Raw genomic sequence first — 19,736 nt, 5'->3', positions numbered from 1 at the left:
CATTTATAATGATGTGTCGTGGTTACTTTGCTGTAAAACTAAAAAAAAGTATTTTAATTAAAGGCAGCTAAATTGCAAAATGTAACATGATTTTAAATAGAAGTAAATATGTAATTACAATATGTAATGTTACATGTAATGCCCTAAATTTGATTTTTTTTTAGGCTTTATTTACTTATTTAGTAATTATTAAGCTTTTATTGAATTTTATTGAATTGTGTCAATGTTTTTTAAACTATATATATCTGTAAATATTTGTTTTCAACATAGCTCTACCCATATATTGGTAACTTTCCTGTCCTGGGTTTACAACATAAAAATGAAATAGCCAATAACACTCTAGAGTTGAAACTTTGATTTTCCAAGTATTTCAGTAAAGGCTTATGAGAATAAGGGACTGTTTCTGGAGTTTCAGTGAATGAAAGTGTCTGCCAATCTGTCAAACTGAAAGTTCTCACTGCACTAAATACTCTTACTTTCTCACAAACTGTTCTAAATTTTGTTGGTGAAAACTCACTCAGTCAGATCCTAAACCCCCTCCCCCTTGTATTTGTCTGAAACGTGGTCATAAGTTCTGGGTCTCAGGGTTACTGAGTTCATATGCCAGTGTGTTTTTGTGTTAGCAGATTATAACTGTGTCTGCGGCAAAGGTTCAAATTCTCCTTAAAGCGTTTTAAACATTTCCTTTGTATTCCGCAGGTACTCCAAAAGCTGCAAGAACTAGAGGAAGCCAGTGTTTGAAGTTAAAATAAAATCCTGGTTACATTCCCTCTGGGTGCCCACTCTTTTATGTGGTCTTTTTTTTTTTTTTGAAGATGCAAACATAGTTGTCTCTCTAGTTTTTCCCTCTTGATTAATTCCCTCACTTCCATTCTGAAGGAATCTATTCAGTCCTTTTATTGAAGATATTATTGCTTAGATATTAAACATGATTGAGATGAGGATTTTTATTCTCTCACTGATAAATTCAAAAGTTTTCACAAAAAGTAGCCCACAATGCAAATCTCAGTTGTTCTTGGGTTTCTTTAGATCATGGCACACTGTAAAATGTAATATTGTGTTTAATTAAAAATATTAAATGGCTGAACTCAATTTTTATCAATTTGTTATTAGAACTCGATTTAAATAGTTACCAGTACTTTTTATGCAAAAATGCTGATAAACTCAATTTATTTGAGTTGTCTTAACTTAGAAAAACTAAGTAAGCTGGAATAGATAGATAGATAGATAGATAGATAGATAGATAGATAGATAGATAGATAGATAGATAGATAGATAGATAGATAGATAGATAGATAGATAACTGTTATAAATTGTATTTAAGGATCGTGTTATTGTTGATCTTCCAGCCTGTAGATGGCGATAACGGCTTCTGTCCCCAGTTCCCCGAATCATGTGACTTCCACCAAAACAAAGCTACCAGCCAGCTGACGGTGAAAGTACAGAGGTCAGAGGCTGAAACTTTTTAGACTTTTTAGACTGAATGAAACCGCTGCTGGTTTAGGATGAACACGACACTGAAGCACTGGAAAGAGGCGGCCACTCTGATTTTAGCCGCAGGACGCGGGCGTGGTTTCACCCCGAGAGCACCGCTGACAGGGGAAAGCGACTCTGGACAGTCACATCTGCCCCACAGGTCCCCCTTTGATTACGACGTTTTGCTGCTTAAAAGAAGCGGTAAAAGCGGATTCATGCCCAATGCTTATGTGTTTCCTGGGGGAGTGGTGGACGCATCGGATTTTTCCAGTGAGTGGCTGGACATTTTCAGATCTTTCACTAACTCCCTGACTTTCGGGTTAAGAAGTGTCAAACAGCCTCTGGAGACCAGACCTCCAATCTTTGCTACAGACCGACTGAAACTAGGCTCTCCCATCCCGGGAGAAGTCGCCCTCCGGATCTGCGCGTTGAGGGAAACATTTGAGGAATCTGGCGTACTTCTGGTTGCTCCCAAAACAGAGGAGAAAAAAATGTTAAAAAGCATAAAGGACTTTGGTTACATTGAGCGCTACGGGGTGAATGATCTGTGCAGCAGTGAGCTCACCAAGTGGAGGGCTCTGGTTAACCAGAACCCCTCCAACTTTATCAGGATGTGTAGAGAGCTGCAAGTGTTGCCTAACATCTGGGCTTTACATGAGTGGAGCAACTGGCTGACTCCAGCAGGCCGATATGGGACGACGAGATTTGACACAGCTTTCTTCATCTGCTGCTTGCAGGAGATTCCGCATACGCTACAAGATGATAAGGAAATTGAGCGTTTTCAGGTGATTACATATATCCAGCCAGATTAATTTATATTCTTTATAGACGCATGAAACGCACATGTGACCATCAAAACCTGCTTACCAATTCATTAAAAAGGGGGTCAGTCATATAATCCAACAGTATCCCAACTAAAATCTGGGATCTGGTAGAGCAACTGACTCCTGAGCTACAGCCACTGAGGGGTGGCTCCTTTCTGATTTTTCTATCTCTTGGTATGGCCATATTATTTAGCAAAGATATAGTATAGCCATACTCAGCACAGATGTCCCTGTATACTATGCCAGGCACTTGGTTATAGGGTTCCATGTATCCCCTGCCTGCTAGCATCTTGCACGCTGCTGTTATGTGGTCATCTCAGGAGCATCTTTGCACAACTTGCACCGAGGGTCTTGCCTGGTGTGGTAGGACACAGCCTCTATCGACCTTTTGCTTATAGCTTGTTCCTATGCTGCCATGATAGAGAAGTGAGAGAAGCAAATAAAAATAAAGAAAACAAGAGATGTCAATTTATTCTTATTAGACAGACCTGCAGATCTTTTTGTCCACAGCCCATGCAATGCCAGGGGACAAAGTAAAGCAAAGAAATGCTCCAAATGTAACAGGAAATGAATTCGGAGAACAAAATTAAGACCTTTCAGTAATCACTGCTAAATACTTTATTGATCCCAGAAAGGAAATGGTTGTTCCAGCAGTGGGATAAGGAATAAAAACAGCACAGTCTGCAGTAAATAAACAACCAAATGAATGTATAAGTGCCACAGGTGCACAGTAAGGGAATTATACTGTTAAATAGTGCAAAAATTTACATAGACTACAATGATAACAAACAAAGAGTAAAACTGAAGCGAATGCAAGAGAATAGTGTAAATTGTATTTACAAAAAAATAAATAAAAATAAATAAAAGTAAACATGAAAGGGTATAATACAAAAATGTGTGTTTTAGATCTTATTCCTGACAGGTATGTTCACCTGTGACAGAACAAAACCTTATTGTACAGTTTTATAGAGAAATATAGGATTGATTTCCACAATCATTCTTTATGGCAGTGTGTTTGAATCAGTCTGAAGGAGCTCTGCTGCCTCAGTAGTGCGGAGTGGAGTGGGTGAGATTGTCTGTGGTGGAGAGCAGTTTGTTCAGTGACCTCCTGTCCCTCACTAACGGAAACACCTCCAAATTCTTGATAGTGACGCTTACCGCCTTGTGAATCAGTTTCTTGACAATCATGATTTCTGTTTTACGACACAGAGTTTGTTTTTGTTTTTTTTAAAGAAGCATAGTTGGAAAATGTCATAGACCTAAGAAGTGGTTCGATACTTGCTCCTTTTTAAATTTTCCCAGTGCAGTCAACTTGCCTCTTAAATAATGTTCCTCATAAAAAAAAGTGTGATCTCAGAAAATCACACTGTGAGGCTAGCATCTTCTCTGACCTCCCAAGATAAGAACTGATATCACCTGACACTGAACTTCTTTATACAATTCCTCTACCAATCATTAAAATCTTCCAGGTGCCACTGGTTACACAAGGATAAGTCAGCGTGAGTAATTCAAAAATGGGGTTTTGCAGCTGAAATTACACAGAAAATGTGGTAAAATTAGTTTCAGTGGGTAAATAACACTAGCTCTTTCGAGTGTCTTTGTACCAGCTGATTGATATTGTGTACCAAATCAAAGGTAAGATCACAGTGTTGCAGTTCTAAAACACTAACCCCATCTGTGTGTTTCAGTGGTCCACACCCTCAGAGATCTTGCAGAGCTACCAGGCACAGGAGTTGTGGATTGCGCCTCCACAGTTCTATGAACTCAGCCGCCTGTGCCACTTCCCTCTACTAAATGATCTCCACAACTTCGCCAGCCAGCGTGCCACAGCGGGCTGCGAACAGTGGATGCCGGTTGTTGTATCAAATGATGAACATCATATATCGCTGCTGCCAGGTGCAGATTTTATCATTATCATTTAATGATTTACACCTATCTATGTTTAATCTTTCCTCTCTCTCTCTCTTGGACTGCTTACTCATCCAGGTGATAAACTTTATCCAGTGGACAGCCCAAGAGACTCTGAAGCTGCAAAAAACACAGCCCCTCAATCAAAGGATCATCAGGATGCTTCCCCGCTCCACCGTATTGTCATATCAGATCCATACAATTTAAGGGTACAGATCACCATCACTCCAAAATACAACCATGTCCTCCCTATTGCACATTCAGCAGTGTCACATGACTCAAAAAGTCAGCTTTGACAACCCTGTGATCCTTGTCCTCCTGTGCCTATGAAATAAAAAGTCACAAAACCAGGCAAATTTATAGTCATATTTTTATATCGGTCTCAGTCATGTTGCTCTCGTCACTGTATATTTTATTATGTTAATTTAAATTAGAAATTTTGCAGCACTTTGAGAGTTATTGTGTTTCAGATTGGCTTGTTTTGGGTAGAAATTCCTAGTACATGAAGCTGGAAGAGAAGAAGAAGACAAACATGGACAGAAGAGAAAGAACATTCAGTCTTCAGCTCAGGCCAAACTTTGCAGGACCTGCCAGACAGCTCATTTAAATAATGGCAGTAATCGTGTCTGTTTTTACTGTGTAGTTAGTTTTTACGTCAGGACAAAAAGCAACTTCAAAAATTGTATATGCAGTTTAAAGATTAGACAACTTTTTATTTGCACGGACCTGCCTGCACAGACACAGATGCATTAAGAGGTCAAATTTTTGTTCCAATAAAAATGTATATATAGTTATTGCAATCCAAAGACATGTTCTTCATGACTATACAGAGGACCAGAGTATCCTCAAACTTTGTCGCAGTTGTAGTGAAAGCTGAAGGCTGTGTTTGATCAGTTGTGCTTATTACTGGAAATATAGGTTGATTACAGCAATGCTGTTAATGAAATTTGTTAAATCTGATTAATTTAAACATAAAGGCTGCTGAAAAACACGAGTGTCTTCTTGTGTGTGTTCATGGTTGTCCTTGTGTGGAGGATGCATAAGTAGAAGTTTTCCAGAACAGTGTCCTTCAGGACAAATTGAAGCCTTGTGAGAAATACTTTGTGTAAAATGGGCCACGCAGGATTTTTGCCAATATAAATGAATTTATTATTGAGCATATTTGATCATTATTCATATTAACCTTTCAATAACGCTGCTTTAACCTGCCTTTTGTGCTATATCTTATGATTATTTGTGATGGACATAAGTAATGAGCCAAATGGTTTGTCCTATTAAAATTAAGGCTCTCAATTCAGTTCAATCATCACAGTATAACACAAAGTCAGGTAAGTTTCAGGCATATTGTAGGGAACATAGACTGCTGTAAATCAGTTTCATCCATTTTGGTGCAAATCAACGTGATAACACATGCAGTGCTTCCTCTCCTTTGCTGTGATTTTTCAGTAGCATTCTTGTCAATACTGGCAGCATGAAACAGTACCTGAAGCACATTCCTTTTGCACAGGTAGCCCAGCTCCTCCAGGATGGCATACCTGTTTATACTGTCTAAAAAATGTTTCCTGTATCTCCCAACTATCACCATCAAAAGTGTGGAAGAGCATCAATCCAGCAGCAGGATTAGTATCTGCTTGTTTGTATGAGAAAGAAACACTACCAGGGCTCTGGAAGTGTTTGTTCTGCTCTTTCAAATAGACTTCAAAAGGGCTACTCATACATGTTTTTCTTATCAAACAGCCAGACACAGGCTCCATGAGGGTGGTGTGAGTTTGTTAAACCATCTGAGAAAACAGTTCATATTAACCAGGTTTTGAAGTAAAAGTCTGGATATGATTTGTCATGAAATCCAAGACATGACAAATTTTGTTTCTTGTGGAACATGAGCATCCAAAGATTTTTTTCTTTTAGCTTTCAGTGTTCACTTAACTGTATATTTGACATAACAACAAGCTTTGTACAGATACAAAATTAATTTGAGATAAAAGAGGCCAATGGTTGAATTCACCCCAAGAGTTCCAGTACATTATGCACCAGTCACCTTTTTAGAAAAGGTGCAATTCAGAGGTACAATTTCACTAATTCACACTCAAAATTTAAAATGTAAATAAAGTATATTACAACTTTATTTATAATGTTCTTTCTTCTGTAGTAAGAAAGAACCGAAAAACCACCTGTTTTTCGGGCCGGAAAACTGGTGGTGGCTCAACGTACCCATAGCCTTGTCTCACACATTTCTCCAGTACAGTATTTTAAGACAGGATTTTTTTTTCATAACTGTTTTTGGTATCGGCTCTCAAAAACACAAAGTGCACTTTAAATGTGACAGACCACCGTCTGCTGGACTGCTGAGACGACTAGAACAAGTGGGAAGGGGCTGAACCAGCACAAGAGATAGATCCAAATATGCTGTCATAATGTCACCTGTGTTCATCAGAAAAAGTACTTTAATGTCACTCTGATCTGACGAAAACATTTCTCCCAGAAAAAAAAATGAAGAGACACACTGAAGCGAGTCAGCAGCCCTCAGTCTGGTTTTCATCTTTCTGACATATTTTACCTGTCAGCTTGATAAAAGATGCAGAGCTTCTGTCCCCTTTTGCCCTCCCCTGTCCTCACACCTCATCTCTTACTGCTTCAGAGTGCCGTGTGTGTAGGATGGTGGTGGCAGAAAGCGGGTGAGTTGAAATAACGCTGCTGAACCTTCTGTGCTGTTTGCGGAGTATGTTAAGGGTTTCTATGGCAACTCACAGCCTTGAAAACCCACCATCTAAGTCCAGATGAAGTGATGATGCAGTGGTCTGTGTCTGCCAAGTGTGTAGCTCACCTCTTTGTGAACCAGTCTGCTTAGTGTGCTTGTTTCCAAGCGAGCGAATTAAGCAAATACATGGTTTGTTGTGCATATGTTAAAATAAAATACCTCCAAACAGCTGTTGAGAAACCTGATTTACTCACCTGTAAAGGTGAGTGATGGAGCACTCTAAATATTTGATGCTGTGGCTATTTTCAGGAACATCTTGCATAACTGAAATTTTTTAAAAAGCAATTTAAAAGACACATGAAACAGTCTCTGAGTTGCATGTTGCATAAATGCTCCTCTTCCTCTGGAAGTGAGTGGAACAAATTTTAAAGGGCAGCATTTGAGGATGCTTCATCTCATTCTCTACTTAAATCTCCTCCCTCTCATCCTCATGTTTAATTAATCGCTTTTATATTTTTAGATTTCCGGATGACAATGTAAATCTGTCATAAGTTTCGAGAGATTCAAGGTCCATGACTCACTGTTAGAAGAGCATAGTGCCTCTGTGAAATGACAGCAACGATAAACAAGATGTCAGAAAGCCTACTGTGAATCAGATGTGAGTAGAGCATGCCACTGATTTTCACACATCGAAGTCTTGCCAAAGAATGCTTTCAGCTTTTTTGTTAGAAGATTAAATATCTTGCATTTTATCTACTTTGTTTACTCTATTATACTAGTTTCTTTTTTAAATGTTTCTCCACAGAATTTCTGTATTGAGAGGTGGAGAAGAGAGAGAGATTCATTTCCTGGAAACAGGAAATGAATCTGAAACTTGAATACCTTTACAATGTTTTACATATAGTTCATATATATATATACACACATATATATATGTAAAGGAAGGAGCCTCTGCTTCGAACAGGAATGTGGATGTACTGTAATTGCATTTAAACATGTGAGATAACTACATTCAGCCTAAGACTCAATTGACTTCAAATGCCATGGGTCCACTTACCATATACAATTAGTACAAGAGGACCTCCTTAATAGTGAAGAAGCTGATCATTAGGGTCCTTTCAGGGCTCATGTGATGTGCAGCTTTTCAGAATTTGCTTTTAGAATTTGCATCAAACTGTTATTTTAATGATACAAGTGTAAATATTTATCTTGAATTATTCTTTTTAGTTAAATTGGCTCTTTTGTCAATCTAAATGGACCTCCTGCTGATTTGACTGATGACCAGAGTCATTACTTCCATGACTGTTTGTTGTTTCACTTATGAAATCAATGAGCGTTTAGTGAACATAAGTTAACCAACTTGCAATGAAGATGAGGAAACTCACAGGATGAACACGGTGGCCTGTTGGGGAAAGAAACTCAGACACCTACTTACATGAAGTGGCATGTTTTTTTTTAAATGAATAATAATGATAACACACAAACACTCTGACACAAAAATGCAATGAGTTTGTGCATAAATCTGGTTTTCTATTTCACTTACATAGACATTATGGCTATGTAAGAAATGAAGTTTTGTGATACCTGGATATTTTAGCCTGGAGGTATCAAAGTACAAATTACTGTGATTTCAAACCCAGATTATGACAAAGTTTCAATGACCATTATTATTTTTTTACCCACATATACATTTCTGAAAATATCTACATGCATGCTTATACCAACAATTTTGCTATCTTTATTTTTTAAGTGCACTTTTGTCTTTTTGACTTTTTACATTTTTTGTCAAACTTTTGTGGAGTTAAAAAAAGTGGAAGATGTTTTCAATCCTTTGCATAATTCTATTTTATGAATTTTAGGGTGGTTTGACAAGCATTAGATGCATTATCTCTCTATATGTTAAGGTTTTTGTTTTTAGCCTAATGTACTAAAGCATGTGACTTGAAAATATTTCTGGAGCAGCACTTGTTTCTGTTCTGAAAATTAATAACTAACTTGCATTTATATTCATGTTGGGCTAAAGAAAACTGTCTTAGTGTGCATCTACCCTTAACTAACAACCACTTGGGTGGAAACTTTGACTCTGACTGCTTCCAGTTCAACTGGATGCCAGTCCAGGAATACCCTTAAAGGCTCTTAGATGTAAAACTATTAGGGATTTAAGCATAGTCTACTTTCCATTTAAATTAAGTACTATTTTAAACCTAAGGTGGTTAAGTGGTTAATTCCCTTCTTAAAACATCTCTATGTGTGTTAGATGTATAGATCTCTAGCTTAGGTTTGCAGTGATTACAAACTAGGCCTGGACTGGTACACAACTTACCACACCTTCAGACAAAGTGACCTTACAAGCATGCCTGGTCATGTTTGTAAAGCACCTATCAAACTGCAAGCACATTTTCAAGTGTGTTTCGAAGTTTTATTATAATAAATATACTTGATCGTATGTACATTTTCGGAAACAGCAGTATATACAAACCTTCTATTCATGTTGCAATGTACATTCAACACTGTGCAAGAAAACCCTGAAAAGGAACATGAGCAGGCTTACAGTGAATGGGTGCGTTATTAAAAGACTGTGAACATCTCTTCGGTCCCAAGGCTCTCATCAAGCACATTGTGATTTGATGCGGTAAAGTAAGATGCAGGCCTATTGCAATCTGGCTATACAGATTATTATGACGCATTAAAACGGTACTGAAAGGAGTGTAGAAGAGTGCAGATTTGATAACATCCGACCAGTGTGGTTTGACGAGCAGAGATTAACTGTGCTGGCTTCCACTATAGTTTCAATAAGACAACCGTTTTTTAGATGCCCCCCTGTTTGTTTGAGCAGATTTAACTTTTCTGGATGCAAAGCATCAATCCACAGAACATCATGAGAATAGTTAACCGTAGGCTACATTTCTGCTTGAGCTTTTCCACTAATCCACTTGGATTACGTGTTGTTTATATCATCCTGATGGCTAGACTCTGTCACGTAATTTTATGACCTTTTTTCCCACCCTCTTCCAAAAATAAATGGTCCACTGGCCCTCCCCCCCAAACATACTTTTTCTACCTCACTCCCATTATTTTCACACTTTGGCTATATTGTTCTAGTACATTTTAGCTTATCTAGTGCAATTTCTCGTCTCTGCCAAATACATTCACAAATCAAGGAAAGCTTAATAACTTTTCTGTGTCCACAATATTTTTCAAGCCCAAAAAGACGCTCTTTCTCTTTCTTATGGGCCTGCAGAGTCTTACCGCTCCCTGGGCAGCTTCACAGGATGTCCATCAGGGTGGGCTTTTGGTTAGACAGTTCACATATTGACGACCAAATAGCCTAGAACCAAGGCGACTATAACGATGACAAAGAATCCAATCACAGCGCAGATTGACGCAAAACCAGTCTCCCTGCTCCCTCCGCCACCTTCTTCTTCTTTGGGCTCTTCTTCGCAGATCGAGATGACACCCACTGAGGAATTCCCTACACTCATGTTGGACTTGAGCTCAGCGCCTGCCTCCTGCTTCGCCTCCACGGCCCACGGCGCCACCTGCACCTTCATCTCCATTTCTTCCATCATCTGGCTCACCTGGGTGATCTCGGCCTGTAGGTCTCTGAGGTCTGCCGTGTCGATATTGCTGTCCGCCTCGTACTTCATATTCTGCACGCTCATGGCCCGGGCCGCCACCGTGGTGGTGCTGCCGGTCATCCCTGTCTGGATGAGGTGTCTTGTGGGCACCTTGAGGGGGAAATCCTGTGCTATCTCTAAGGACCTTTTCATGTCCACCTCAAGAAGCTCCATGCAACTAGAGAACAGCACCCACAGGCGCTCGTACTCGGCCCGATCCTCTTTGCTGATGGTCTTATCTTTGAGCAAAGAAGTCAGTTTAGTCCTGTTGGCCACCGCCAGCTCCTGGGCCTTTTTGCGGGTCTTCTTCAGCTCCTCTCGCAGGTTTTGCGAGTCCGAAGTGCTCCCAAGAGCGATGACCAAATGCCTGTAGCAGGCGGTCACTTTGTTCAAAGCGTCCAGCATTGTTTTGCATTCCTCTTTCCCCATGACTGATAAAAAAAAATCTATATCCTTCTTAGAAAATATGAAATGATTAAAAAGGGGGAGCTGCAAACAGCGCGCTTATTCGAACAATGCTTTAGCCACTGACCTCGGTTTAGTTTCCACGGGAGCTCACCAGCCGCTCTCCAAATCCACTCAACGCGCTGGTGAGAGAAAATTCCTCTCTATCCATGCTCCTTCCTGTGCAAGCAGATACAGAGAGTGGCTTAGAAATTAATGCCCCCGTAGCCTAAAAGGCTTTAGATTACCTTTGTGTTTTCCCACACGAGATCATACGGCTCCGCAGCCCGTCTCCTGCAGGACGGATGCGAACGTGAAACAATCCAACCACCCTTTTATGAAATTGCGATCCCGATTCAGCCACAGGTGTCACAACATCCGCCTAACCGTTTGCGTAGAGAGCTCGGCGCCTTTTCTCTTCAGCAGCTTAAAAAAATGTTCAAAGAAAATGAGCTGTCGGACAAGTTAGGTTCGCCATTCAGCGTCCGCGAGGAGCAACGCGAGCCATTGTTGTTTTGGTTTGTTTTATCTGCATGAGGAGCTGTCCACTTCAGCACCCGATCGATGATTTTTAAATACCAGTAAGCGCCTTCTGTAGTCACATGTGCACGCACAACAGTGCTATTCAGCGACAGGCAGAGGCAGGGCAGCAAAACAGCTTCACTCCCATTGGTTTTTTTTCCACACAGGCGTTTGGTTTACATTCTTCATGCTATTGGCTGCTCTGTCCGTGATGTGGGCAGAACTGCGATGTCTATCAGCAGGGAAGTCAAATCACAAACACCTTAACTCTCTGACAATACCATGGTCATCAGGGTCCCTGCTTATAGTCGGCTGCACGAGGAAAAATAAAGACCGGTGAAGCCAGAGAGGAATGTAAAGTAAATAAATTAAAAAAAAATAGATTTTTATTTATATAATTTTTTACTTAAGTTAAACAATCTATACTTTTAGTATGAATTGTTTAAATGAATGGTTCTTTTCTTCCTCTTGGAACTATCCTCAGTCTGTTTCAGTGTTGCCTATTACTTCATCTTCACTGCTGGAGGTTAGGCTAAAGAGCTTTCACTACTCTCTCTCGTTCCCACAGTTCCCTTTCAATGGCCATAAAATAATCAAACTCTGATGCCCTGCAGTATATATATGTGGCTTGTAGACTTCCTGTGTTCTCTGTGTAACAGAGGCTATATTGCCATCAACATAAAAATGCACTGTACTTTCAACTAAGCTGCAATAGGTAGCAGCACACCGATAAATCTACCCTAATCTGTAATGTATGCCTGCCATCACTATGTTAGGAACTCTCCAACTTCTTGGTAAAGCCAATAACTAATAATAATAACTAATCCCATGGCAACAACTCACTGCACTTAGATATGTAGACATGGTAAGGATGAATTGCTGTAGTTCAAACTAAGCACCAGAATGGAGAATGAAGGGTATTTAAGTGGTTTTAAATGTGGCATGATTTGTAGTGTCAGACAGGTTCCACTGAGTATTTCAGAAACTGCTGATCTACTGAGATTTTCCCCACATAATCATCTCTAGGGTTTACGGAGAATGACCCAAAAAAGAGAAATTATCCAACCAGTGACAGTTCTGTGGGTGAAAATGCATTCTTGTTACCAGAGGTCAGAGGTGAATGACCAAACTACTACAGGCTGATGGGAAGACAACAATAACTTAAATAACCACTTGTTACCACCAAGGTTTGCAGAAGAGCATCTTTGATTGCACAACATATTGAACCTTGAAACAGAAGGCTACAGCAGCAGACAGAGCAAACTGGGAGCTATTCATGTTAGCTAAGGACAAGGAAGCAAGTTTAGGTTAATTTAGGTTAATTTGTGTGGGCTCATCAAAACAGGAAAACAGAAAACTGGAAAAACATTGGCTGGTCTGACGATTTGATTTCTGCTGCAACACTCAGAGATAGAGTCAGACCTTAGGAATAAATAACACGAAAGCATGGATCCATCCTGCCTTGTGTCAGTGATTCAGGCTCTTGATGGTGGTGTAATGGTGTGTGAGATATTTTTGGCACACTTTGGGCTGTTTCGTACAAGTTGAGCATTGTTTCAACGCCAACAACTTACCCGAGTATTTCTGCTGACCATGTCCATCCCTTAGTGATCACAGTGTACCAATCATCTAATGGTTGCTTTCAGCAAGATAAAAAAACATGTAAAAAAAAGATCAAATCAAAATTGTTTGATTTTATTTCATTTACATATATTTTACATGACAATGTGCTCACAGTCAGTGGACCTCAGTCCATTAAATCACCTTTGGGATGCATCATGGATGTGCAGCTGACATCTGCAAAAACTGTGTGATGCTATCATATCAATATGAACCAAAATCTCTGACACCTTAATCTGTGGAACAAAGAATCAGAAAGTTCTGAAGGTAAAACTGGCTTCCAACCCAAGATTAGCAACATTTTTTCTGATAAAGACATCGGTGAGTGTAGATTGTAGTGGAGGGTGATACATTTGAAAAGCTGCTAAAAAACAAACAAACACTATTGACGATGCTGCACCACCTTTTCATCAGCATATCAAAAATGCATAACTTTGCAATACTAAAAATAACAGAATAAAAAATTACCATCTGGTTGACATGTATTGCACCATTGACTGTCACAGCTGAGTGTGTTCATTGAACCTGATGTGTAATCAGGTTCAATGAACACTGAAAGCAAACCCAAAACAAACTGATGATACCCTGATACCAAAAGATCTTTCATACACTGACTAAACCTTCAGTCATATGTTCCTATAAAAAGATAAAACACTTTGTTTCTCCTTGTGTGTTGTTCCATGTGATTTTAAAGCTACGCTGATGTGATTATGAGACACAGGTTTGCGGAAATAGTATTCAGTTTTTCTCTTGCCATTTTTTTTTTCAGTTTTATAAGTGTGGTAAAAGTGGATAATTTGTGGGTTGTCACCACAGCTGCCTGCACACTGGGAGGAGGCCTGTTGTTGCACACAGTACTGGATGGATAATGTGTTGTTTAGTTGGCTCCTGCTGTGTTGAGAGATGAGAGGCACATAAGGCTGAGTGGTATTTGCCTGCTTTGCTCTTTTTGCATTATTCAAGCGGATGGGGCCTAATGATCCAGTGACTACAGTGCAAAGCTAATGGACTGGAGTGCAGTGAATGCCTGAGGAACTGAGTGAGAGGCTTATTGTTCGTTTCACATAAAATGACATCTGCTGTGGCATGGGAATTGATTTCTTCTGTTCAATTTATTCCTAGTTTGAATCCATTTTTGCTCATATCACTCATTAAAAACATTATGCATGCCCGCCCCTCATATTTGATGCTTTATAAGGTAACTGTGTACTAAAACCTGCAGATCACCATCCCAAGATTACAATATGTGGCTCTGCTGTAAACTGCACTGTTTAATATATTTAAAGTGCTGGTAGCCATTTCAGCACTTTCTGACTAATAACAAATATCTTGGTTGAGTCAGATGATCTTGGCAAATGGATCGTCTTTCCTTTCATGAATATGTTTCCATGGCTACCTCTCACCTCTTACTACTCTTCAGTTATTTTTCTCCAAGGTATTTCATTGCTCTGAGATGTCATCTTTCACTTTGTGCATTTAAAGTTACAAATCAGTTGTTTTCTGTTGTTTATTTCATGTTCTCATGAAATTCCCTAAGGAGCTAACTTTTACACAGACTAAACAAATAACTCAGTTTCAATTTTCATTTCATGCGCTTTCATTAACTTATTTTGAGCTTGAATTTAAAGTGTAAAAAAATAATTAAAAATATAGGAATTCATTCAAAGATTAAAGACCATATGAATTCCCAATAAACGTATAACTGGGCTAATGTAGACTTTATTACCTTTATAAATAACTGATGAAACGCTAAAGTAAGTCGGACTTGCAGGATTAGAAAATTGGCCATAGTCTCTGTCTGTCTACCTCTCTGTCTTTCTCCTCTCCTGTAAAAAGGTTGTTGATAAGCTGTTGTGTTAGATTCAAGTGATGAGTCAGACATGCAGTGGTCTGATTGCTCTCAGTGCCAACACATGATGGAAAACTCCATTTTTGATTTCCACAGGATTTTTTGTTTGCACAGGACAGTAAAATGATATAGAAGCTCTCCAGATATTACTGCTGTTTTTACACAGATTATTGAAGAGATAAAGAAATACCCCCAAATCTCTGTTTGTGTAACAAATGCATTATGAGTACATCATTAGATCATTTACACTGATATAGATCCCAAAGAATATGACACATATAGCAAGTTTGTTTAGCCTGGAAGAGCTACAGTGATGCACTAAGTACACACCATGATTCAGTAGCTTTTAGAACTACCTTTAGCTCCAGTACACTGAGTTGCTTTCTGTGTAACTTTATCTCTCAGATCATTGTGGATGAATTTTGACACACTCTTCTTTACAGTGTTGCTTCTTCCTCTCAAGGTCCTGCCACAACATTTCATTCAGGTTGAAATCTAGACTTTGACTGGGCCATTACAACATCTTGATTGTTTTCTTTTTCAGTCCCTCTGTTGTAGAGTTGATGTTTTGTTTGGGATAATTGTCGTGTTAGATGACCTAATTTTGAAAATGCTTTAGCTGTCAGAGAGATGACCACACATTTGACTCTGTAATACTTGGTACACAAGGGACTTCATGGTTGACTCACTGACCGTCTTGTGGCTGCAAAATAAGCCCAACTCTACACCCCTGCACCACTGTGCTGACAGTTGGTATGAGGTGTTTGTGCTGACATGCTGTATTTGGTTTTTGCCAAATGTGGCACTGTGCTTCATGGCCACAAATCTCCATTTTGATCTCATTCTTTCAAATGATGTTTGAATAGATGTATGAGTGTGTATTTGCCAGGGTACTTGGCAGGAAGGTTGTTCCAGGCTTTTTAAAAAAATTGCCATCTTTCCTTTTTGGATCCATGTGTCCTCCGGTGCTTCTGTCTCTTTATGTAGTCCAAATATCAATCTTTGATGTTGAGTTCAGGGTATTGTGGAGTCTTGTTCTTCTTGTGATTCTTGTGTTGCTGCACAATGAATTTAAAAGAAAAACCCCAAAGGTATTACTGCACTGAATAAGAACATAAACAGCTGAAAGCAAAAATGATATTTGCATTGGCTTTAAAGAAAGTCTCAACCTTGCAACTATCTTCATATTATATGCTTATGTTATATACCTAAATGAAATAGGTAAAACTGGCATATTTGACATGATTTTTATCACTAAAAAGTAAATACATCAAAATGTCATATTACAAAAGTATTTAGTCACTTGATTCAGTACTGGCAGCTTTGAGTGTGGTTTTGACAACTGGGTTTAGACAGGAAGTGCCTCTTAGTTTCTCTCTTCAGAGTTCTGCAGAGTTGTTCTACGGGCTGTAATTGTGGGCCTTGGCTAGGTTGCTCAAGGACAGTAAGACAGTCGTCCTGAAGTCACTCCAGTATTGTCTTGGCTACATGCCTCAGCTCATTGTGGTACTAAAAGCTGAACCATTGCCCCAGTCTTAGGTCCAGGTTCTCTCTGTGCTGCACTGAGCCTTTAATGAGTCCCTCTGTCTGGGAAATTGGCCTCTTATGCTTTATCTCTGACAGGCTCTATAAGAAGTGTCATTTACCTTTTCTTAAACTAAACCAAGTAGCCTATACAAACTGTGAAAGGAAAAAACACGCACACATACACAACATAAAACAAACTTCCATAAGGCAAAATTATCCCATTAGCAGAATTCACCAAAAAAAAAAATGTCTAAACAATGTCAAACTTCTTTTCCATGGAAATTATTAGATTTTAGTATATGATAGCATTCAGATGCTAAATTACTCCATTTTTCAATGGAGTAATTTTATATAAAATAAAATATAGTATTTATGGAATGTTTAACTGAGAAATTTCATGCACCAAGAGCTAAGCATTAAAATAAGAGGCTCAAGAGGTTAAAAAGAGGAGGACTTTAAAAGGGAGGAAAACATCTTAGTGTGTAAAGGAGACACAAATGATGCTATAACATGATACAAATTCTATAATCCAGATTAGCAGTTTCCTACAGGTCCTGGGATTAGCAGTATAATGCTCACTAATGTATCTTTTGAAGAACACTGATCTGTCTCTCTTGCATTTTCGTCATATGGAATCAATGGTTTTAGGGAGGAAATGGAGGCCTCTGATGCTTACTACACTTTGTGTGAGATGATGGTTAAAAGAGGACAGACATAAACACGGTTTCCCCCTGATCTCTGATACTCTGACCAAACACATTAGAAGACTCTAACGTCTGTAAGCCCTTTGATAATCCCAGTAAAAAGCTCCAGCACTAACTGATATTTCCCAAATGACCAAATATGCTTTCTAGTTACAGCCAGCTTTAAGTTTACACTAGTGCAGTCATCAATGTGACTGCTTTTGTTAACACTTAAGTGACATCCTATTCTTAGTTTGTGGAGTTTAACATGATGTTGGCCCACCCTTTGTAGATATAACAGTTTCAGCTCTTCTGAGAAGTCTTTCCACGAGGTTTAGGAGTGTGTTTATGAGAATTTGCATTTTTGGACTGGCACTCAGTCTCCTATCTAATTCATAACAAAGGTGTTCTCTCAGATTGAGGTACTCTGTGCAAGCCAGTCAAGTTTTTCCACACTAAATTCACGCATCCATATCTTTATGGGTCTTCTTGTGCGCTGATGTGCAGTTCCCAGTTCCAAAACTGTTCCCAGAAAGATGTAAGTGTGAATTTGTCCAAAATGTCTTGGTATGCTGAAGCATTAAGAGTCCTTTACAATGGAACTAAGGAGCAAAGCCCAATACCTGAGAAAAAAAACTCCATTGTCAGGTTCCCTTCTCTTCCTGGCTTGAGATGTCCTTCCGTCTTTCTCTCTCTCACACTCTTTGTTTCTCTCAGTTCTGCGTTGTCTTCCAGAGGTAGATCGTTTTACTACTCTTTGCTGCGGTGATCACATACCTGAATCCAGCAACCAATCACACACCTGCAGGTTGCCAGACCAATTATGCTCTGGCTACTGGAAGCTGGAGATTCTCTTCAACTGACACCAGATCATTGCACTGTTAAACAAGCTCAGCTCACCTTCCAATCAGTATTGCAAGAATCAGTGTTTGTGCGTTTCTTTCCCTCTTTCCCTCTCTGTCCAGAGCTCTTTCAATGCAGAGTGGAAAAGGGGATATTAGACCAGCATGGGAGAGTAGCTCAATGAAGACAAGAACGCTTATGGGGGATAACTTTGCACCCACCACCTAAGTACCTGTCTTGAACACTGTATCATAATAAACTTTTTTTGTTCAACTTACCTTTGTGCTCTCTACTTTATACCAGGATACCCACGGACTTAACACCTACACCATGATCCCCTCTAAACCAAACCTTACTTTTAGCACACAAGTACTGTTCCTCTGGCAACCACCAAACCCAGACTCATCCATTGGATTGCCAGATGGAGAAATGTGATATGTCACTTCAGAGAGCACATCTCAACCACTCTACAGTCCAGTGGCACCAAACGTTATACTACTCTATCCTAAACTTTGCATTGGGACAATTGTTATTGCCAATTGAATTGGCACTATACAAATAAAATTGAACTATATATATATTTAAGAAGATATTTATAATCCTTTTCTGATAACATCCTTACAGAAAATCTCAGGAAAAGTCCTTCTAGACTGTATTATCCAGGTGAGCTTGTATGTCGTCACGATATCATCTCTAAAATCCACTTAACGACCACTCATTTCATTGCTTTATAGAATGACAAGGGTCTTACACACCCATGTAGCCCTATACTCATTTGAGCTTCTTCTTTTTTTTTTAAACTTTGCAGCTTTGTCTTTTAATAGCTTCCAACATTTGGCATAGAAGAAGGTGGAAAATAAAAGCTGTATGTAGAATTAGGAAGATTCAGTCACTTAGAAAAAGAGGCAGAGCACAAAGGGGAATAAAAAGCAGAGAAAGAGGAAGTCTGTCTTTGTTGAATTATAGATGGACCTTATCCACTATGTGGCCTCTTACACACATAGCATGCAGCAGTGGAGTGAACTGTGAGTCATGCCTCAACTCCACAAAGATCTCCACTCAACCTTGACTTTCAGATATATACACACACAAAGACTGAGTGTCTGAGGACACTATCTTGATTTGCAGTGATGTAAGACAGACTTATCCCAGCCCCTAGCTCTAACCTAAATGTAACCTAATTAACCCGCGTAGGCTTTAGTGTGGGTTTTGTTTAGACCATATGGTAAATGGACACATTTTGAGAAACTGAAAGAGCTTTCCTGTGATAGATTGGTGAACTGCATGTATAAAAGTATAGTTGGATGATGGATGGATGATTTGGAATAACTGAAGTTCTTCTAAATCAATGTTCCAAAGAGACAAGGTGGATGTTAACTTAACCCCGGCCCTTTTTCATAACACCCTGATGGATGTTACAAACTCAAACCAAGCCACGCCCTTGCAAAGATTTTTATTTAAACTGTTTTATTTCATTGATCATGTTACATGTGTTTGTACCTGGTTCTGTCTCACTGCTGTTTATAGGTGCATTTCTTCAGTATATCAAGTTTATTTTAATGATTTTCTTTGTTGCATTTATTTATGATATTGCCAAATACAGTAATCCAGTACTGCTGTTTTAAAATGTGCTGCATAGTAAATTTGATTAGATTTTCATACCAAAAAGAAAGATGAGACCCTAGAAGCCATGTGCTTCTAGGGTCTCATCCCTAGAAGCACATC

At 39.1% G+C, this 19,736-nt stretch overlaps 2 protein-coding genes across 2 annotated transcripts; one reads left to right on the top strand and one right to left on the bottom strand.

Moving 5' to 3' along the window:
• Positions 1-1,380: 1,380 nt before the first annotated feature.
• Positions 1,381-5,202, top strand: nudt19 (nudix (nucleoside diphosphate linked moiety X)-type motif 19). The gene is made up of 3 exons (XM_005915007.3): positions 1,381-2,261; positions 3,989-4,196; positions 4,287-5,202. The coding sequence occupies exons 1-3, from the start codon at positions 1,506-1,508 to the stop codon at positions 4,502-4,504; spliced, it is 1,182 nt and encodes a 393-aa protein (XP_005915069.1). The 5' UTR covers positions 1,381-1,505; the 3' UTR covers positions 4,505-5,202.
• Positions 5,203-6,230: 1,028 nt separating this feature from the next.
• Positions 6,231-11,622, bottom strand: LOC102309353 (regulator of G protein signaling 9 binding protein). Its single transcript, XM_005915008.3, has one exon. It carries the CDS (start codon positions 10,950-10,952, stop codon positions 10,212-10,214), a length of 741 nt encoding a protein of 246 aa, XP_005915070.1. The 5' UTR covers positions 10,953-11,622; the 3' UTR covers positions 6,231-10,211.
• Between the last annotated feature and the right edge of the window lie 8,114 nt (positions 11,623-19,736).

The sequence above is a fragment of the Haplochromis burtoni genome, unplaced genomic scaffold (genome assembly GCF_018398535.1).
Source record: "Haplochromis burtoni strain Fernald_Lab_line unplaced genomic scaffold, NCSU_Asbu1 Contig_11, whole genome shotgun sequence".
In the NCBI taxonomy this organism is placed as follows: domain Eukaryota; kingdom Metazoa; phylum Chordata; class Actinopteri; order Cichliformes; family Cichlidae; genus Haplochromis; species Haplochromis burtoni.
This window is presented reverse-complemented; position numbering and strand designations above follow the sequence as displayed.